Here is a 22,478-nt window from a genome sequence, read left to right as displayed (position 1 = left end):
CGACATACTGGTTCGTCCTGTACTGGCGATCACTCGTGGAGGGAGGACGGAGGGATGAGTTCAAACCTGTGTATGATTTAGGAGGTTGGAATGGAAGTCATTAGGAAAGAGCAATTGTTCTGGGAGGTAATTATAGGGAAAGACTGGCGGTGGGGAATACAAAGTTTAGGACATCAAGAAACTAAAGATACACGCATCCATCTCTGTCTGAACCTCTGTCCTAATCCCTCTTTTTTTTTCTGAGATGTAGTAAACCCAGGCTTACCAGACTTGTCATGCTTTTGCCTGGGTCAGTAGCAACAAACCTTTTCTAGGTCTGTAAATAATTTTTCTTTAAACAGCTTTTGAGAATTGAGAGGAACAGGGAAAGTCAGAATCTACTTTTTGGAAGGCAAACTATCAAATTAACTCTTTTTTAAAACCTGATCTTCCCACTAATATCCTCAACTTCCCTTAGTTTTCCTCTTTCTAGCCCCAGAGTTTTGCTATTAAAGGCAGTGCTTCAGACTTGGAAATTATTTTCATCTCCTGCCCACCCCTGCAGACTCCCGTGTTGCTGAGAAGGGGCCAGCTGGAGCCCAGACGGGCTGGTCCTGTCCCCCAGATTGGTTTTGATTTGCTTTTTTTATAAACTAGAAAAATAAATAAACTTTTAGTTCACTTATCCACTTGCAGTCGGACCAGCACCCTCTGCTCAGGTACCTTTTCAGGCCCTTCAGAAGGCCCAATTCTGCGTGTCCCGAGCCCTTCCCCTCAGACACTCTCCTGTGCCTGGGTTTCCCAGGACCATGAAGTAACTACTGCGCCGTTTAATCTAACTCCCCACAGCCTCCCCACTCCTCTTTCACCCCTAAGTGAAGTTGCTCCCTTCGACGCTCTGACCCCGAACTGCATCAGCCAGGTGTTATCTATTCATCTGCACCCCTGCCTTCTCCTTCCTCAGAGGAAAACAGACAGTCTCTTCTCTGGGAGGGACTACATCTCCCAGCACTGCACAACACTCGTGAAAAATAGTGGCATCCAGGCGAGGACCAGCCTTGTTTACAGCAGATTTCTCTCTTTCCTCACATCATACAAAGATGCCCTTTATCCACCTGCTCATGCCCTACAAGTGGGGCAGCCCAGGGACGCGGGGCAGCCCAGGGACGCGGGGCAGCCCAGGGACGTGGGGCAGCGGGGTGTCCCGTCAGCCCCGAGCAGGGCCCACCTCAGGCACAGCCAGTGCGAGTGCCCCCCGCCCAGCCGTGCCCTGGCTCCGGGGCCGCAGCACGGCGCTGGGACGGGCCCGCCGGGCCCCGAGCCCGCCACCCCGCACCCAGCGGCGCACACGCCGGCCTGGCCGTAGGGCGGGAAACGTGCCCATTGTGGGCACGGAAGCCCCCGGGGCCGACGCGAAGCCCTGAGGTGCCAGGCCCCGCCGGGGGTGGGGCGCCCTCGGCCGCCAGAGGGCGCGCGGTGGCGGCGGGGCGCGGGGCGGCGCGGCGAGGCGCTCCCCGGTGAGGCGCCGGACCCCCGGCAAGGCGAGCGCAGGGCGTGGTTCCGGGCCTCCGTCAGGTGCAGCCGGAGCCTCGGCGCCGGGCCAGCGGGAGCAGCGGGTCTCCTCCGCAGCGGCCGGGAAGGGCCCGGCGCTTCGGCCGGCAGGCAGCAACGCCCGCGTGGGGACCCTCGGCGGCGGCCGCGGCGCTGCCCGTGCTGCGCGCAGGTGGCGGCGGCCTGCGGGGAGGCCGCGGCGAGCGCCGGCGCCCGAGCCCGGCCCCTGTGGCCCCGCCCCTCCGGCCTCCTGTGGCGGCGGCGGCTGCTGTTCCCGGGGCGGCCGCGGCGCTGCCTCCCCCTCCCCGGCTCGCTGGGCTGCCCCTCATGCGGATGTGACATTTCACGGCGTTTACTGCAGCCGCCATTTTGAGACAGAGAGCGCTGGCGGCGGCGGAGCGGCACCAGCGCGCCGGGGCACAGGCAACGGGGGCGGCCCGCGGGCCGGGAGCAGCGAGCCGGGCGTCGGCCAGCGGCTGTGCCGGGGCGCTGGGGGGGGCGGGAGGGCAGAGGAGGGGCTCCGCGGCGCCTCCCCGACTTCGCAGCGCCGGGGACACCTCACCGGGGGAGGGGGAAACGCCGGGCGCCGCCGCCGGGCCCTGACTCCTGGTCTCCCGTCCCCCCCCCTCCCCTCCTCCCGGTCCCCTCCCCTCCGGCCCCCGGGGAAGCCGCCACCCCCGGCCGGTCCCTCCTCCCCACCCCTTTCCCCCGACCGGGTGCCGCCGCCGAGATTGGGCGAATAGCGAGCAAATACGTGCGCGTCTCGCTGCCTCCGCCGGCTGCCCGCTCCCTGCCCGCCGGAGCCCAGCCGCAGCCCCCCGAGGCGGGTGCCCAGTCCCGGCCGCTGCCCAGGCCCCGCCGCTCCTCCGCCCCTTCCCCTCCCGACACAGGCCTGCAGCCCCCAGCGGGAAAGGCCCAGGCCGCCGCCGAGCCCCAGCCCCAGCCCCAGCCCGACATGAACCACCATCAGCAGCAGCAGCAGCACCAGAAGCCCGGGGAGCAGCAGCTGAGCGAGCCCGAGGACATGGAGATGGAAGGTAAAGCCAGGGACGGGCAGGGCCCCGCGCCCTCAACTCTGAGGAGAGTTCCCCCCCCCGCCTTCGCCCCCCTGCCTTGCTGCCGGCTCCCCGGGCGCCGCGTCCCCCTCGGGCAGCCCCCGTCCTCCCGCCGCGGTAAACACGCGCCCGGCCCTCTCTTCCCCTGCGAGCAGGGGCGGCCGCTGCTCGCTGTCCCGTGCCCGGCCGCGGCCAGCGCCGGCAGCCGGGGTTCCCCCTCCTGGGGCGCGGGGAGCTCTGCCCGGCGGCGCTTCGGAGGGAGCGGGGCTACGCCGGGGAAAGTTGGCGGCGGTGAGGAACGGTACGGGGACACACACGACTCTGCAGGAATTTGCATCGTAGGAGGGGGAGGGTATGGGGGAAGCGCTGCTACAAAAGGGGACCCGCTCCCCCGGGGCGAGGCGTGCGGCCGTGAGCCCGGACCTTCGGCCTGGCGGCGACTGGGAGCCTGCCGTCGGGAGGTGAGCCGGGAGGGGGGGCGGCGGCGAGGGGGCGCGCAGCCGCGCCCTGAGGGCGCCCGTCCGGCCGGCCTGGAAGGGGGATATGGGGGTCCGTCTCAAAGTAGTTGCGATTTCGAGGGGAGGGTTTGGCGTTCTTCGGGAAAGGGGACGCGACTTGTCCCGAGGGCTGCCCGGCCCCGGGCGGGGAACGGTGGGCTGCGGGGCCTAGCCCGGCGCCGGCGTCCCCCGCTCCCGCCGGCGGGGTGGGCGGTGGGCTTCAGCCCTGCCCTGCCCGGGGCCGTGCGGGGCGGCGCGGCGGCTCGGCCCGGCCGCTCATTGTATGCAGGCAGCCACGCTGCTCGCCATTTTTAATTAACCCTCCTCTGAGGGTTATTTACAGAAACCGCTGCCGGCCGGGCCTAGCGCGGGGTCGGCGGGCTGCGCTGGCCATGTGTAGCGCCTGCACAGCCCTCGGCCCGGATCCTGCACCGTCATGCAGTTGCGCTGGTTTCATAAAGGAGGCACTACATTTTTCAGGCTTGTTCCCTACTCCCGTCCGGTGTAGTCTCCAGTGGTGCCTTTAGCTTTTTTTTTTTTTTTTTTTTTTGGCATTGTGTTGTTATTTTTACACACCCTGCCCCCTTTGAACAGCACCTTCCGTGTGAATTGAACGATGTAAAATTATTTTGGGTAAATGTACGGCGGGGACTTTGTTCCCTAAGGAAAGGCAGCCACAGTATGCTGCTCATACTGATGGTATTTGACTTGGAGGTCAAAAACACCAGCTACCCAAATATCGTTCAGAATGCCTGGCCCTGAAGATGCCAATTCTGTTACGACCGTTTTAATCAACAGTGACATAAATATTCACCAACACAAGATATTTTGCTTGGAAACGTGTCAATCGACTTAGCAAATGTACCCTTTTGCTAAATAATAGCCATTGAAATCAGGAGAAGCAAAGATGTTTTAGTGGAAGTTTGTCACAGTGACTGAGATTACATTTCAAGATTAGAAGGTCATTACATAAAGTCTTGCTTTCTTAAACATAAATATCTATTTCATAAAATAATAGCTAGAACTTATTTACTATCAGAGTAACTGGTTTTGGTTTAGAAAAACCTCCAAACTGGTGTTTATATACTGTGTGACAAACACATAAAAGGAGGTGATATAAAATATACCTCATATTTGTTTGTATGCATACAAATATTAACATCTTGTGGGTTATATTTTCCAGCAGATTGTTTGATAGCCTTTAGAAATCTGCTTTTTCTCAATATCCTTTTCAAGTCCTTTAGCATATTGAATGTATTTAATGTTTTTATTTTGATGTTTATGGGCTCGATGCTCTACCACGCTGGGCACACTGTGAAATGCTGAATATTTTTAGGCAGTTTAAAGGTGTCCTGAATGTCTCTGGATTGCATCCCCTCTGTCAGTGGGGATACAGGAGTCCAAAATACATGCGGAAGTCCCTTTGATGGTTGTGGAAATCTTGTGCTGTTGGCCACCTCCGTTGGAGGGGTGAGGAAAGAGTCTCTGTGTATATTAACTTAGCGACACTGAGAATACACTGTTATCTCAGAAATCTATTTGAGATCTATTAGGCTGCACACAGCTGGTTCCAGGTGATGTTAGGAACTTGCTAATTTGTGAGAGTTTACAAAACTGTCCATTTATGCAAAAACAAAACAAAAAAAGTTTAGCCTTTGGAATTTTTTGGCAATACTTTTCTTGAGAAATATGTTTACAAGATTGCAGAGATCAGATTATTGCTAACTTTTATTAAAAGTTGATGTCGTGCGTATATATTCATTTGGTTTGTAAAACAATGTTCATCATCTTAATGTATGGCTGTTTGTGCTTTCTTAAGAGAGATACTTTCAAGCAGTGAGGAAAATAATAACATGTAGTTAGCTTAATTTTAACGTGCACAGAACAGTGTCAGATGCCATTCTTCAGTGAGTGATCACGTTAGATTTAGGAGGTATGTGAAGAATGCACAGTGGAAAATTGCACATCTTGATTTTGAATTATGTGAGGGTTTGCTTATTCTGTGTACAGCTATACTAGATGAATAGTTTTTGAAGAGTGAAATAACTATTTCAGATGTAGTAATAAAAGTGTGGAATTAAATTCTTTAGCGTTAGATCAGATATGGTATTTTGAGTGTCTGCTCTCATGTCCCTGTTTTTCTCCCTTCCCTTTCCCTTCTGACTAATTTACTCTTCCTTGATGACCTTATGGACACTCTGTGTAAATGAAAGTAGTACTAGGTAGGGCTGTCGGACTTTAGGAGGGAGGAAGACATTCCGTTTAGAAAGAAAAATTAATCTCTGTGTCATGAAGGAAAGAAGCAACAACAGCCTAGGTAAGGGGCAGGTACCTGCTCAGCGGGACCAGGTGTGATGCAGGCTCACCTACTTGCAATACTTAGCTAGAATGCTGTGGCATTACAAATCACCTCTTTGTCTATTTAGTCTTCTGTTACCTGTGCATGTTGTTTATAATCAGCTTTAGCCTTACCGAGGCTTGACAGTAGTGATAGGTGGACAGAGAAACTTCATGAGAACTCTTCGGAGAGGTTGCGTCCCCTCGGCTCAAGGCAAGCGCTTCCCTAGCTGAGGGTGCAGTTGGACAAAAGCAGCGTTTGCTGCTGCTCGTTTTCATCTCGTGTGCCACGCCAGCAGTTGGGCTAGCGCACCTCCCTGTGACTATGAAATGCTCAAAATGAAAAACAAGAAGTGAGGTTTTAAAATGTAGTTTAGCTTTTTAATTTGGTTCACCCTGCAGCCCCATTTAGTGTTGTATGAATCTGGTGAAGGTTTGGCATTGGGTATTGGGAAGGAACAAGAAGGGCTGCTTGAGGTGGCAAGGATGCTGGCAGTTATCGGGCCAAATTCTGTCACTAGTCGCGTGTGCACCCCTTGTCCTTTGCAGCATTAAAGCGTATGATTCTGGCTGCTGTGGCTGTCTTTGAGCTGACACAGAGTGGGAGTGTGCACATGAGCCATTGGTGCCTGAGTTTTAGGTAAATTAACGGTTTGGGGTGGTGATTAGTAAATTATCCTGTAGAAATTCTGAAGAGTTTATTTGTATGCTAAATAAGTTTAGTGGAAAAAATAAATAAGAGCTTTTCCACACTGTAAGTAGGGTATGTAGGTTGCTTTATCATGCAAAGAATTATGTCTGTTTAGTTGTTAGTGAGTTGCTCTATAAAGTGTAATTGAATCCAAGTCCCGATACTTTATATATGCTTCCTCTGTAACGTCTTTTCACAAATGTGTCTGAGCTTCCAAGAACTTGGCTTAATACAAATCTACAGTTACATATTTCATAAAGCTTTTTCATGGAATGTCTCGCAGCTTGTAACTGTAAGTTTCCCTTGTTTATAGTTTGAATCTGCTTTTTTGTAGGTTCAGCCTCTGCCCATAGTTACATACGTATGCGTGTTTCGCATTATGGAATTTTCTTTTCCAAAGTAGCCAGCACAAGCTTATCAAGACAGCGTCACAGTTTGTGAACATGCGGCAACTGGTAGTTCAGGTTGCACGCTTGTGTTCTCCTTGTGTCAGCTCTGCAGCCTCTCAGGCGATGCCGTCTTTTAAGTTTTTCCCTAGTTAGGGCAATTTAAAGTGAGATTTGAATTCCAGGTGAAATGATGCAAGATATTTACAAAAAAAGAAAAAAATTGACGTGTCTCTGTATGTGTATATGTATGTGAAAAGTTTAAAATTGCACTTTCCTGCAGCTTCCATGCAACTGAAAGTGTGCATTGCTTGCTGTTCATTCCTGTTTTGCTCGCTACTGACAGAATTTACTAGATTTCTGACCCACTGTGTGATACTGGTCTCAAGTATGTAACTTATTTTTTTGCCGGTCTTCTGAATGCTTGCTTCCTTCTCATTAGTATTCTCAATTAGTCCTCATTAGTATTCTCAATTCCTGGCAATTTAATATCATTTGCATACATAACACGGTGTTCATTTCTTTTTTTGCCCACTTCCCTGCCTTTCTCCTGAAGGCCTGTATCCCATTTTTCCCTGAGCTCCTTCACTGTCTTCTATATTGCTTCTAGCCGAGTGGTGGTAAAGTGAGGCTGTATGTTTGAGAGGGGAATATGCAGACTAAATTCATCATATTACCATGGGTATCTGCTTCTTTATATGTTCTTCCTACCCCTTTCCCTCTCCAGCCTTGACATTTTTCCATGAAATAGATGATGCTCATGTGAAGGGAGATAAAAATGCTTCAGCAGACAACAGGCAAAATTATGTTAATTCTGAGGTTATACCTAGAGTGAAGAACCAGGCTTGACCTCTTACTCCTAGTAATGATAATGTTTAGTACCTCTGGAAACCGCATGCTTGGCCTTGGGAAAAGATGTGCATTGCATCGTTCTGAGCCACTTCATGCCAACAGAGAAAGCAGCATCGGTGACTTTCAAAGAGTGCTAACTATGTCTAGAGTTTCTTCTGTGCGTTCTTCATGAACTGGTTGCTCAGTAGGTCATCAGATTTAGTAAGCTTTCAGTGAAGAAGTGGGAAATGTGTGTAAAATTCAGAGGGAAGTATAGATAGCATGCTATTCAGGATGCATGAACTATATACATCAGACTTCCTTACTCCACTCCAGTTGTACCATGCTATTGACTGAATTCAGAAGAGAAATCAAATCTGATTTCTGTAACAAGTAGGTTGCTATACTAAGTAGCAAGTTGTTTGTGTAAAAATAATATAAGCCCAAACTTTAAAAAAAATGAGATGGAGATAGTTGTTTGAGACTAACTGAATCGGTTTCATTGCTGCAGAATAATTTATCACAAGAAAATCTAAACAGTGTATCCAGCATGTAGCAGTTAAACCAGTTTAGCCAGTATATCTTGCGTGACATCATTCGATATTTGGGGTAAGGGTGAAAATGAACTGGTTTAGAGCTTGTGAAGCATCCAATTTTTCTTAAATGATAATAAATTTAAAATAGGGCATTGTTTGCTTTAGTTCGCGCTCTGAGGTGTCTCAGATCAGTTGCTTTGACTTTGTGTCTTATGGCTGTAAAATGTTGATTGTGAAGGAGTGAAATATTGGGTGGCTTACAATACAAGGCATTCGTAACCCATAGCAAGTGCACTTTTTTCCCTCAAATACATATGAATATTAATATATATATATAATCTGCTATGTGCTAGTTTGACATTACCAGCAACAGGATTAACAGTTATTATAAAGTGTCTTGGCAAGTAGAATGGGGACAGGAGACTGGCTATCTTATTTGTCAAGTTATTAAATATGCAGTGTTGTTTTCTGAAACTTTATTGGTCACTTAAGGTAATATACTTTGCTCCCGTGGTTTTAGGGTTTCACTTTGATACACTAGCAAAAAAGAGTAAAAGTGCACCTAATCAGTGGCAACGGCTGTAGCATAATGTATCTGCGCATATTGTTGCAGGCTTAGACTTAGCAGAAATATTAAAATGTGTTAAACCATTCTTTTTTTCCCAGCTTGGCCTACTGATTGTAGTAAAACAAGCTCTGTAAGTTTAGAAACATAGAATGGAGTTTGAATGACTCGCCAGCAAGGTGAAGAATGGTCAGCTTGGTAATAATGTTTTATTCTGAGTTGTATTTGCTTTGTTTCCCTGAGAAGGCTGAGATTTTGTTAACTAGTAATAATAAAGCTTCTGGAAATTAGTAGACCGAATTTGAAAATACTGGAACTGTACTGAATATTTGCAGTTTGGGGAGGACAGTGTTAGTCTTTTACCATAATGCCTAGGAATCTTTGGGATTCTCTTCAGGGTGTAAAAACACATTTGAAGACTGTTTTATATTGATCTTAATATGCATCTAGAATAACACAGCTTGATTGTTCAGCATAGCAGCATGTGCATATTTGTTAGGCAAAATATCTTAAAAAAAAAATTGAGATTAAAACTAAATGGTAAATGTTGATAAAACTAAAATTCCGTGATGTAATCAATATAGTATATCTCAGTTTGTTTTTAATTGTTCTTTGGCAGCTGTTTTAAACATTACTGAAATAACTCATTCCTGACCTATCTAATAGTGAAGATCTAAACAAACTCATCAGGCTTTGTAGCATCAAACATCTTAGGAGAACAGGACTTTCAGTGTCTGCAAACCCAGAGTTCTCCCTGACTGCAGGTGTAAAGCAAGCTCCAGAGTGATGCCACTCAGAGATGCTGTGCCAGGAGCATCCTGTTTAAGTTGGGGAAGAGAAAACACTAGTACCTCTGCTTATTCTTGCATATGTGCTTGTATGTGGAGATAAACGCTCTTCCAGGTGTCCTGAAACCTTGGGGTTTTCCACATCGAAACCAGTGCCTTGGCTTACACACTCCAAAGCCACTTCAGAGGAAGGCGATGTGGATAGTGAGCTGAAGTGTCCTGTGAGAAGAAAGTTCAAAACAGAATTTATTTTTTTTTTTAGCTGTATTGGAGTGTTTTCTAGCCTAGTAGAGCTGATGAGGTTTTTTTGATACAGACACACCTCTTTGATATGAAACATCGTAAAAGTGCTGGAAAACAGAACTTGGAGCTTTATATTGTGTATGCTGAGGAGTTGAATGCACTCCACTAGAACTTGCTTTAAATGCAGAAATCTGAAAATTCTTAAGGTCATTTTCTAACATCACTGATATTGTTCAGCAGAACTTTGATGGAGATTTCGATGAAAGTATGAGGGTGCAAATGCCAGTTAAAACTTGGTGAGGTTTTAAATTCCAAATCCATCTTAGTGGGTTAATATTCTTACTGTTAAATAGATCAAGAATCAGTGGTGTAAATTTGTTTCAGAAGATGGCTAATTTGTGAATTAAAAATGTATACACTTTAAATTTGTAGTAAATGTATTAGTAAATGAATTGATAGATGTAAAGAGAAAGGGAATTACATTTTTAGGAAAAGAAACCGACTTTGCAGATCAACATGTTATTCTGTTACTAGATAGGAAATTTTGCTGGAAAACTTGCTTCTGAGCTATTCAGGTACTGGATAAGTTGTGGACTCCGCTTTCAAATCTAGGCCATGCAGTGGTCTGTCTGCACTCTTGAGCATCTCGTGTGCCATTGCCCGTGGTCTCTCGAGACCTGGTAGTGGCTTAGGCATGCTCTGCAGGCTGGGGGCAAATCTGACCTCCCAGCTGAGGAGGAAGGCACCCTGCATGGGCGCTGAGGCAGGCATGCCACCCCCTCTTGTTGCTCACCTGTGCAGTGCAGCCCTTGCCTCTCGGTAGAGGATGAGGGCTTTTGGGTAGACGTTTTAAACTTGCACATGTTCTGCAGTTCTCCTGCTGCACCAGACATGGTGGTGGCAGGGGATTGTGGCTTGTAGTGATATGAACATTCTGGTTTGTAGGTCTCAGGATCAGAAAGGCTGGGCACCCTGAGTCTGGGATCTGTATTTTCCTGCCTCACCGTATGCACCACTACTTTATGTACCAGCTGTGATAGGGCCCATTACTGAGCTTGTCCTGCTAGGTTTCTACAGCCCCTGTATGACTTGAGGAGTGTCTCTGTTCAACTGTTGCACTTATTTATCGCTATACGGTTTTTTAACAGTAACCTGTTGCATTTTTTTGTCTTGATAGTCTCTGATTACTGGAAAAAAAAAAAGAGATTAAAAAGTGTTTGGGGAGTGATCAGTTTCTTTTTTTTTTTCCTTCGTTTTTTTCCTTCCCACCCATCTAAAAATACATTTTGTTTTAGACAGTCATGGCAGAGTTGGCACTGGGGCATGGTGGTTTCTGCATCATCTTTGTTTTTTTCAAGAACAGAGATCACTTCATTTGGAAGTGTGGAAGAACTTACATTCTCCCTTCCTGCTTGCAAAGCTGGGCAGCTCTCCTGATGCAGCTGACTCTTTGCTGTCGCTGTTCAGTAGTTGTGAAATACGGCTCAGTTACGTACCACCAGAATATTTCTGGTAACCATAATCGGGTAACAGATTTTAGACACAAGTTTGCCTTCACAGCATGTCTCAACTATTCCATTTAGATAAATGGTTGGTTTGCTTCTGTTACAGATGTCAGAGCTGACTAAGTCCTAAGACAATGTGAGATGTACTTTTTTATTAAGGAAATCTGCCTAAGCAGAGGCTGAGAACTCTTTTTTTATTGTTCATTAAATCAAGCTAAGTATAGTTAGATTTCCTTCTTCATTGGGAGTAGCAAGGAACTGACCTCTTCTAAAGAATTTTTCACCTGGTTAAGTGTTAGTTGCTTAATAATATCAAGGGGTGAACCTAATAGTAGATACTATTAGAAGTTTGAACACAGAGATAACTCAAACGTGTCTGTAAATTATATGAATTAAACAGTGGGTCACAAGCCACATGCAAAATCTTCCTTGCTAGTAGCAATTACAGTAGTGGTGTTTCACAATTTTCTTCTGCTTTTCCTTTCCCTCTTATTCTTCCTGTGTGGTTTTTATCTCCTCTGTTTCAGTCTGACTGTTTCAGATACTTCTTGGACTTCAACACTGCGCCAAAAAACCAATCCCCTTAAAAACTAATATAACGCTTCGCAATATTTCCATCATGCCACAAAGGTAGTAAGCATAAGTTTTGGGTTTTTTTTCTTTTTTCCCTTCTTAAAGTGTCCTTAAAGTCAGGGAATTAAAAATAAGCAGCAGTAAAATCAAACCGAAATCTGCCAGAAATGGAAACTTACTAGGTTTTTTTTTTAAAGTAGTTTATTCTATAAGTTTAACCACAGGATTTGATGATAAGTGTTTGTTTCTTCAAATGTATTCAGTTCCATACTGATTTTAAGATATTTTCTTGTTCTCAGCAGATTTGGTTTTTTTAACGTGTTTTGTTCGTCAGGCTCATGCTTTGACTTAAGTGTGTCATACAAAGTAGGAAATGTTTGGTGTGGGAGGGATAGGGTCCTTACTGGAAAGGATTCTTGGGCTTTCCCTCTGAAGGAGGGAAAGCTGTGCAGCTCCTTTGCTTACCAGTGGAGCTCTGTTGGGGAAACCCTTTCTTGATCGTGATAATAACACAGAATAAGGAGAAAAATATTCAGAAAGTTGCAGAAAAATGGATCTCATTTCACCTGTGTCAGTTGCCCATTCATAAGCAGCCCCATTCAGCTGTGACTTTGCTCTGTCCCTTCTGCTTTACCGGAGGTATGTAGTGAAACTGTTGGGTTCTTTGGCCCCTGCAGCTGAACAAAGAGCTGAGCCGGCTCTGGTGAAGAGCAGGGCGTAGAGGTGTGAGTGAGCGTGGGGACTCGGCACGTTGGCATTGCTGCTGAAGAAATGCATGTGGAACTGCAGCAGCTGTCTTCAGACTTTTAAACTTGGGATGAAAACACTTTAGCGTTATTGGTGAGTGACCTCTCTTGCTGGATTAAGAAAACATTCTAATTCTTTTAAGACCTTTCAGCAGCCTTCAATATAATGAACTGAGTGAGAGGTGTTAACATTAATGCAGCAAGAGACCATGCCTCAAGTGGTTCTCTTCAGTATGTTTGGTATCTATGGGTTGTCTTACAAATTATGTTTGCACCAGAAGCATTTGTATAAATCCACACTGCAAACTCATAAGAAAGATGAATCAAAATTTAGACATTTCATGGCACCTTTGATGAACAAAACTGAAGTCAAATTGAAGAAAAGTACATAGTTGCTTGAAGTACAGCATAGTCAAGGTCTGAACATGAGCCGTGGGAGCCTTATGTGTCCAAATGTGTAAACGTGTGCTTTTGCTGGTAAAGTTATACTGGTAGCACTGAATTCAACAGAGTACCTCATCAAGACCCATTTTATTCAAGAATATTATTATTGTTACCTAGCTTTTGCTTAAATTGTTATAGCAGAAGCCCACTCGCAGTTAGCAGGTGTGCGTGCTAGATAGATCTCTCTGGAGTCAGAGGCATCAATCATCTCCCACATCCAAGGAGTGTCTCTTAACTGGTACGGCGTCAGGTGGCTGTGCTGTGCAGCAGTCCAGCTGAGAATCATGCCTGCAAGAAAGAGGAGTGTAACCCAAAATTGAGCACAAGCTGCAGGGAAGGTCCTGGATTTTGCTCTGGGCACCAGACTTCGTTATATCAGATGACTTTTATATGTTACTGGGACCCAGGAGAAGAGTTTGTGTCTAGTTCACTCTAACACCGCTACAGAGAAAAGGTATCTTGTAGAGCAGTGGTATTTTGGTTGTGTTGGGAGTTTTGGGGGTTTGGTGTTTTTTTTTTTTGACCTCTGCACCTCCCTTTTACCTCCTCACTTGCACTGACACAACTGTGTGGGAGCACATGGTAAATGAGATGAATGAAGAGACCTGAATTTAAAATAACTTCCTTATTTTGGGTTTATTTTTAACCTCAGTCGACTGATTATGCTTTATTGTTTGGCCCCACAAACAAGTGGGTCAGTTTGGCTCAGGAGGCAGGAGGGAGAGAACACTCTTAAGCCATTAATAACTTCTGTAACTTTTTTTCCTTTATTTTTCCCAAGACCCTGGGCCTCTCTCCCCTAAGAAGTGCATTAGGAGACAGGGCTGTGGCAAAGTTCCAAGGGTATCAAGTGCAAGCTTACAGAGCTCTTAGTGCGGGCACATGGGTTTACTGTTATAAAAATTGAATGTTGTTCAGATGCAAACAACTTCTGGGGATGAAATTGTTCCCATTGCAGGGGAATTCTGAATGTCTTCTGTTACTTTTTTTTTTCCTTTCACAGCAGTATTCCTTGTAGCTAAAAATAGTCTCTTGCATTTTCCAACTTGAAGATACATCTGAAAGATCTTCAGCTTTCTCACCTATACTAAATGGGTTGCTATTTTCTGATTTAAGTACCTATTAAAATCTCAGTTCCCTCAAATCATAATCTAAATGTATTTGTGGGGGGTTTAACCTCCTGTCCAAACTAGCTTTTCTTCTGATAGTCTCAGCAAGTGATAAAACTTTCCAGGTTGTGTTCAGACCTGGAGTTGGTGCTTCTGCCGCTCTTCTGTCAGCCAAGCTCTCTAGCCAGTGTTATGTTCCTGATTTAAACAGGAGCCACTGGTTTCTGGAATGTGGTTGGATCATACAAGTTTTTAACAGGTCCGATAAAACAAATTTTGGAGTTAGCCTGTTTCCTTATCTGGCAAATTTACAGGAGAAGATGCGTGAAATTTCGGTCATTTTAAATTCAACTTAAAGTATACCTGTTGGCTATTAGCATCATGTTCACAGGTTAGACTTAAGAATATAAACCTGGCTTAATGCTAGACAGAGTCTAGTTATTGTAGCTGGAGCAAAATATTGGCAGAGATTAACTGGGCTGATGTTAATTTTTGATCTCTCATTTTTAATATACCTTGAAATGCATATTAACCACCTCAGATGCATGCTTTATTAAATCAAAGGATATGTGTACAGTAAAATATTTGAAATTTTGGCAGGATACATCTTTGTAAATAGAGAGATGTTTGTGTTTTCTAAGTAAGAATTTTTTAAGTGGAATTGTTGAGTAACATAGGTTATTTCTACCCTAAATATGGACAGTTGCATGCTGTGAAAAGTAGTGTTATAAACCCATTCTTGGTGGTAGCATTGTGCTTCCGATTTCTACATCATACTCAGAAATTTGGAGAGGGGTTGTTAATTGGTAACTTTCTTCCCCAGTGGCAATGTGTCCCGTAGCTAGATGGTGTGCCAGACTGGTTAACCTGGCCGCCATCCTGTTACTGGCAGCACTCTTTCCTTGGGAGGAATCTCCCAGCTAGGTGACTTGATGTGGGGATGGCAGACGCCTACTTTACGCCCCTGTGTTTCCTAAGTGAGGGTACACCACTTAGGAAGGGTGCCTTGGGAGACAAGCTTTGAAAATAGGTCACTACTTCCAAAAGAATAACTTTGCCCTACCTACTGGTCCAGTTCTCAGCTTCCCACTTTTCCAGGTGCTTTTCTGAAGAGTGCCTTGTTCTTGGTTGCAGCCTTGTCTAGATGCTCTTTGGACCTGAGCAGAGGAGAGGCTGGAGGGGTATCTGCTCCTTTTCCCCTGCCGCCACTGGGAAGATTGTTAACTGCCTGCCAGGCAACGAGTGGCAGCAGCACTCAAATGGCTAACACGGAATTTCTGGTGGTATATGTTAACTTCAGAAGTTCGGCTTATGTTCAGGAGATAGCTGTATGCTTGATTATATTGAGGTGGGCAAGAATTTTCTGGGAGCTTGAATGCTTTCCTCACACTACCATGTTTCTCTCCCGTGTAAATTCACTCATTGAGATCTGTAAGTCACGTGTTGTGGTTGAACGTGTGCAGCCACCTCCTGGATCTGCAGAGAAATTTCTATTCATCAGCAGCAAAAGCTTTTTTTGAGATGATATTTTAATTGTAATTCAGTACCTGGACACACCTGAATAATTTGGTTTGTGGCCTACCCTGATTGTTTAGCCACTTTCTGTGTTGTGAGATTGAGGAGAAAATCCAAATTGCTGTAGCTATGCCACTTGAGGTGGCATAGAAATACCTTCTCCTTTCCCTAGAGCTCTACTGGTTATTTCAGATGTCTTTTTCAAGCAATGATAATCAAATATAAGGATTAGGGTTAAGCGGCTGGAGTTGTATTGAAATGCATGTTAGTATTGCAAAAAGTTTAAAAAGCACCAGTGCAGGTAGCAGTACGCACCACTGGCAATAATGACTCTTTGGCGCGTATTGTGTACGTGCCATGGTTTCCACTGATGTTCTCTGTATTTCTAAACAAAACTAAAAAAATGCAATCTAGTCTTGAAAATACTCAATGACCTAGAACTCATGCTTTTTGTCTACTGTTTTTCTTTTCCTACCCTGTTTCCTACTTAAGATAAAGCATCACGAGGGTTAGAAGCAGCATAAGCAGAGATTTTGATTGTTGGGTGTTGAGAAGCTGTATTGCTGGCACTTGCATTGCTGCTAGATAGATCTCCATCTGAGATCTGGCCAAACCAAGTATGCTAGCGTATGAATTGAAGAGCAGGGGTAATTTCTTTGATCCCAGATAAAGTATTCATGTGAAATGACTATTACAATAATAGTATTACTAATAGTAAAATAGTACTAAAAAAAATTCCTGTCGTCTCTGGTTTTAATTCTCACTTGTAGAACAAACACTAAAAAAAGCTATGTCTTCTTTGATTCCATCTTTTACATACTGGATATTTGTTTAAATTGGTAACAGAAATGAAATGAAAACTTTACATGCCCAGCAATCTTTCTTTCATGTTCAAAAATTACATTCTTGTCAAGAATATTTCAAATTTGTACATTAAAAAATTAGGAAAATGTAAAACTATCCCTAGAACAGTAGTTGTAACGTGCAATTAATGCAGCACAGGCAATACTGTCATGTAACAGGAGTTTGTCACTTATTGCAGGTTCTTCAACCGAAGGGGGATCCCGTAGTTCTGCTGGAGTGCTTTGGGTACCAGTGCCATGAGTTTTAGTTTGCATGGGTGCAGATGGATGCAGGAGGCACTTACTGGTGGATCGGGGATAACCTTTCCTTTTGCCCCATAGCTGGAACGCAGCATTCAAGTGAATGGTCCCTGTACAGCTCAGCAGGGTGAGTTCAGAATCGCTGTGCTTGAGAAAGGACGATTGCAGGCATTTGAAGTGTGCTCAGACTTCAAGAATGCTGGATTGTATTAAGTGCTAGGGCATAAGCACTGTTGGCATTGAAATTCTTACGTTTATAGCCTTTCTGTTTGCTTGTGAAGTTCATGGAGTTGGTTGCTAATAACATTTGCAGAAAATAATGAAAAGAAAATATTTCACACCCTGCACTCTCAAAACTTCAAATTTGGCTGTGAACACTGCATTTGTTAGGCAGGTATGATGGCAGAAGCAATAGCAAAAGCTAAAAACAGGTGCCTGTAAGATACATTGAAAGGTGTTTCTCTTTGTTCTGGGGTCATTTATTCTGTGTCAACACTTTGAAGCAAATACTTTGATTTTCAAAGAAGAGAGGGTGGCATTTGCAGTGGTTTGTGCCATGAAGGAATATATTTATTGTCTTGGATTGTGCAGCTCTGTAATAGTGGGCGTGATGTTTCTCCTGTGTGTGCAGTCTGGACGTTGCGATGGACTGCCTCTCTCCTGCCATATAGCTGTGCACGGGTTAAGTCCCAGGGCCTTACCTTGAGAAGGGGAGTATAGGGAGATCCTACAGCTTGATAGAGGTTCTCTCTAATGAAGTCCCAGAGATCTCTAGCATCCCACAGATTATCATCTGGATGTTTAGTGGAGTCTCGTGTTTACCCAGACTGTCCAAGCCAAAGTCAGACAGACATCTACTCACCCTATCCCTTGTCTGTGTCTCTCCTTTTGGTCTTGTGGGGTTTCTTTGATCTTAAAAAGTGTGCTGAAAACGTGTCAATAGTAAAACATCCACAGGGACGTTAAAATTCCTGAATTTGGCTGTGTGAATTTGAGCAAATCAAAACATGTGTATGTTTATTTCTTTACTTTTAACATTTTTATGGTCAAAGGATGTAATGGGGGGGGAGTACATCTTCTAGGTAAAAATCTAGATGATGTGTTGTGTCTGGTGGGGTTTGTGAACAAGCTTAAACAGGTAAAGACTCTCCTGTTACATGTGCACAGATAAATTTCCTTTTGTATAGCTTAGCTGTTGAAAGTATGCCAGTGTTGTGTTACCACCCGATAACCATAACACATTGCTACTTGTAGGCACCTTTTTTTGGTAGGTGAATATACTGAATATTGTATCAAAGGGTTCTTTGGTTCTTCTGCTGGTCTGAGTGCTGCGTCCCAGAATGCAGCTTCTCCGCCCTGATAACCTCTGGCAAAATAACCATTCTCTTTTCAGCCCCAGTCTCTTTAGTCTTTGGTTTTGTTGTCTTTAGTATCTCTTCTTACTCTTTGTTGCAAAGGCAAGGCATATCTATTCTTTTTTTTTTTTCTGAAAGAAAGTTTCCCCTTTCATAAAGGGAAAGGTATTCCTGCATGGATAACAGTTGCAGTTAAATTATTACTGTCTAGTAATTCTTAAATCCTGGTCTTATTCTGACTTTTACCAGTAACATCTGGAGCTCGTTTCAGGTTTGGGTCAGACTTGACTGTAATGACATTTAAACTGGAGCTCTCTGCTTCAATTCTGTCAGTTTGAGTTGTTAAAAAAATAGTGATTTTTAGATGTGAAACCTTTAAATAATGCACACTAGTTGCAAATACTTTTTTGTATGTACTTTTATTTCTTAGGATTTCTGAAAGGAGCAACATCTTTATGGACTCTTAATTGATTTTTTTTTTGTGTGTGTGTGAAAAAGGTCTGGAGCTGAGGAAGTGCCAGGAATTGCGTACTAGACAGTTTGTGGTATACCTGTGTGCTTGGATTTATTTCTCTCTCCTCCCCTGTGATCCACTGCCATGCACTGTCCCATGCTCGCCCTGCTCCAAGGAGAACTGTTAGCAGTTTTAAAATCATGGAAAAGTAGTCCAGGAAAAAGAGAGGAAGTGAGATGAGGATCCAGTAATGGGGAGGACTGGAAAAAAAAATAAAATCTGCTTTTGCGTGCTCCAGGGGTATATTCAAAACACTGAGAGCATTTGTGGGATAAAGGTTATAGCAGGAGATGTAAATGGACTAGCTAGAGCAAAAGAAGTGTGAGTAGTAAGGGTTTCAGTCCCAGCTGTGTGTAAGTTTGTAGTGGCTGATGATGACACAGGCCACAAATGCTACATTTTTAGAGGAAAAAATAAAGGGTGGGGAGAAAACTTAAGCGACGGTTTTCCTGAGTCAAAGGAAGACTCATTCATCGTCAATAGAATAAGGAATTTTGAGATACGGCTTAATTCGGTGGTGATGTTTATACCAGCTTCTAGCCAGAAGCAAAGCAGGAAGGCAGTAATTAATTTTGGAAGTCCTCAAAATTTGCTTCAGATGAGTGGCACTAGCAATGAAGCAAAAATAGAAGTAGTTGGGAAGATTTGCCAGAAAGAATAGAGTATTGAGATTGGGAGTGTATTTGTGGAATTAGGGTGTTTTGTAGAGCCTAAGAAAGGTGTAATTCACTGGGTGACACGCAGTAGTCAGCTGTTCTAAAACACATTTTCAAGTCTGTTTTGTTGCCTTTATGCTCTAAGAATAGTTGACCAGAAAGCTTTTGACATACTGTCTGAGGATTTGGCTTATGAAAGAAAAAATTAAATGTAAGATGTAATAAATAAGAAAGTAACTATACAACAGACATGTGAGCAATGAAGTACAACTTCCTCTTCAGAATATATTTTCGCTCAAAAATGTGCTAGTTATAACTGCTGCCATGTGTGAGGTAACTGGCTTTCCAAAGAAAAAGGAGAAGAATTTTGACCAACTTGTTTTGTCTCCCTTTTCAGGGAAAAACTAATTTGGGTCGTTATTTGGGGTGGTGACACATCGGGGCACTAATGAGAGCACTGAAATATATGAGAGCCCCAGCATACAAAATAAACTCCATCCAAAGCATCATCCCTCTACCCTTCATCTACATGGTTCCACTGCAAGATGAAATCTAAATAACATAGGTGCAAAGTCTCATTTCTTGAATGTCTCTCAAATTTCTGTTTCTAAAATAGTTGTTTTCATGATTTGCATGAACCACGTAGTTTTGAAGTTTGCAGCTGCAAATGTTACTGTATGATGTACATGGTTCAAGAAGCTCTGTCTGTGATAAAGAATAGTTTTAAAAATGATTGGTGTTTTACAGATGTTCCAGTGTTTATCAGTAGATGTGTTTTAATTCTTATTTGTATTCCAGGTAGCTTGATTTTGGAGATCTGAATTTAGCTGTTCTCAGCTAATGTGGGTGTGGAAGAGTACACAGTAGTTTCTCTGCCTCATTGAGTTCGGTACGTTTGTATTAGGATTTGAAAAAGAAAGCTAGCATCGAAATGTGTGTATGGTTGTGCCTTTTTTTGTATGTATGTTATTTTCTCTAGAATACAAAGTATAACGTCATTTCTGATTGTGTTTGCTTAACTAATATGTGGACTGGGCTATGTGGTCCCATGGCAGTCTTTTTGGCACCAGAACAACTGGTTGGCTATTTAACACTGAAGAGTTAAACAGGAAAAGATTTTTTTGTCACTTCTTAAAAGTTTTCTTTTGTTTTCCTTTAAAAAAAAAAAAAAGTTACTTAAAATTGCTGACGAAAAGGTAATAAAATTGTCAATGGAGTGCTTAACTGAGGATTATAAAATTCCCGTTCTGCATTCTTTTAAGTATTCCTTTGTAAATAATGGAAGCCGACACCCGAGATTCTGTATGTTTTCTATATAAAACCTTTTCAGCTCGGTGATTTGTTTGAAGAAAGTTGTTCTACACATAGACAGTATTAAATAATTAACACAGTTAAGTGCTAATTTTGGCATCTGCTAACATTTGGATGTTTTGAGAACAGGAACTTAAATCTTCAAAGCAGTAAAGAGAAGCTGAACTTCAGAACATTTTACAACAATAATCAGCTCTTTCTTAGAGCCTAAATAGTTATTTCCCTGCGTTAACACTTGGGGGTAGAAAGGTTGCTCTCAGAATGGAAAGGGAAAATAAAGGTTAAATGTTACTTAAAAGAATGCTGAAGGAAAACCTAAACTACTTTGGGATCTAATGGTTCTGTTGTAAAGACTGAGGAGGACTCTCGGTTCAGTCCTCTGTTAAGGCTTTTAAAATTGTTTTAATGATTGCCAGTGTTCATGCTACAAAGTAGGAGAAGGCGGAGTAGCCACCTGGCAGATGATTCAGTTAATTAAGGGTGGCCAGAAATGTAATGGCTGTGGTTTCTTGGGAGTGTCCAGTCCCCAAAATCTTAGTGGAGACTCCGATCAAAATGGGGACACTTCTGATGTAGGGAAGGGGATTTCTGTGCCAAACGGGAGTGGGATGGGGTAAACCACCTCACAGCCCCTGTTCCCTGGGGTACCAGCCCTGAGCCTTTTGTCTGCTCAAAGCCAGGGCCATCACCAAGTCCACTGTCCCAGCTGGACACTCCTCCCATGTGCAGTCATTCTCTGCTTGTCCTCTTTGGCTTGGTGAAATTTTTGGTAGAATATGGAACAGTGCTAACAGGTGAGGTTGGAAAATTGGGCTTGTTAAGTAATAACCTCAAAAACTCCTGGGAATCACGTCTTTCAAGAACAGAAAACTCTGAAATCTGTGTCTTAGAGAACAAAAAAACCTTTTCTTGTCCAGCTCATTCTAAAGCATCCCATTTGAAAAAAGGAATGTTTTTTGTTTTGCTCATTCCGCAGTTTTTGTTAGTTTTAGATGAGAACATCATTGTACCTTGTTAATTACAGTGAAAACAAATGGTAAAATTAACCCAAAATGTAGGTTTATTTTTTTTGGTAGCAGGAATCTCTTAATCATAATTTACAATTATGCTTGAAATATATGTGTTAATAAACTTAAACACAGCAAAAACTGAATTTCAGTAGAAAATAATAGCAGTGCTCCTTGTATCACTGGGAGGAAACAGTAAATGTTCCTCTGTTACCAGGACGTGCACGTGTGCGTGTGTATCAGTTCACATAAAGGACTTAAAAAAAAAAAAAAAAAACCACCACCAAACTTTGAATGGCTTAATTGTTGTTGTCGTTTTCCCCACAGTTAATCTAGACTTGTAAAAGCGACCCTGACATGAGGTTAGAATTTATCAGTACTGGGCAGACCCACGCTAATTGGTTCAGCTCTGTGCTGTACTACTGCGGCCGCTAATCTGTGATGCAGTTCCTCGTGCGGCACGCTCAAACGAGGAGGAAACTGTCAGAAGCACCGACGCAGGGCTGGGAGGTGAAGCCATCACCCATGGGTGCAGGGCTGGGTGGGGAGCCCGGGGCTGATCCTGCTCCCTGCCCTGCACGGTGGCGATGCTTCTTGGCAGCGGGGGGGTGTTTTTCTTAAAGTGGAAGAGAAGCATGACTTGGGTGAGCTCTTATTTTGAATGCAAAGTGCTACACACTTCTGCCATAGGCTTTTTTTTTCCTACAGTAAAGTTTATAGACAGTACAGAACTGTGTTTAGAGTCAGGAATCTTGGAATTCTTTTTTTTTAATACTTCAGACTGGTAACAGGTTTTTCAGTATGAATGTTCAAAAGCTTCTTATGGAAACCATGCATATTTGCATAAGATTAGCCACCCTGGATTGAGCAGAAATTGTTTAACCTTGGTGTCTTGTGTCTTGAGGTCTGTCAGCAGCAGATGCTTATGTTAAATGTTAGGGCAGGGGAGGTACGGTGAGTTCCCTTCCCTGTTGTGCTCACCCCAGGGGTGTCTGAGCCTGGCCAGGCTGCCTCCATGAACTTTCCACTGCTCCTGATGGAATCTTCTTCCATTCATTGCTTTGCCTTCGGAAGCGAATGGGGAGTAATACATGCTTACAGTTCACTGTGCTTCTGTATCTTGAACGCTGAGTGCAGCCCGGTTAACAGCCTTGCTTTCCTCCTCCATCTTAAAAAGGTAT

General features: G+C 44.1%; 1 protein-coding gene across 1 annotated transcript in view; it reads left to right on the top strand.

Moving 5' to 3' along the window:
- The first annotated feature begins 1,883 nt into the window (after nt 1-1,883).
- USP7 (ubiquitin specific peptidase 7) overlaps nt 1,884-22,478 on the top strand; it is a 72,852-nt gene continuing 52,257 nt past the window's right edge. Inside the window, exon 1 of the mRNA XM_075767965.1 lies at nt 1,884-2,567. Coding sequence (XP_075624080.1) covers nt 2,486-2,567 — 82 coding nt within the window. The 5' untranslated portion in view covers nt 1,884-2,485. The remainder of the gene's footprint in view (nt 2,568-22,478) is intronic.

The sequence above is a fragment of the Balearica regulorum genome, chromosome 15 (assembly GCF_011004875.1).
Source record: "Balearica regulorum gibbericeps isolate bBalReg1 chromosome 15, bBalReg1.pri, whole genome shotgun sequence".
NCBI lineage: Eukaryota > Metazoa > Chordata > Aves > Gruiformes > Gruidae > Balearica > Balearica regulorum.
This window is presented reverse-complemented; position numbering and strand designations above follow the sequence as displayed.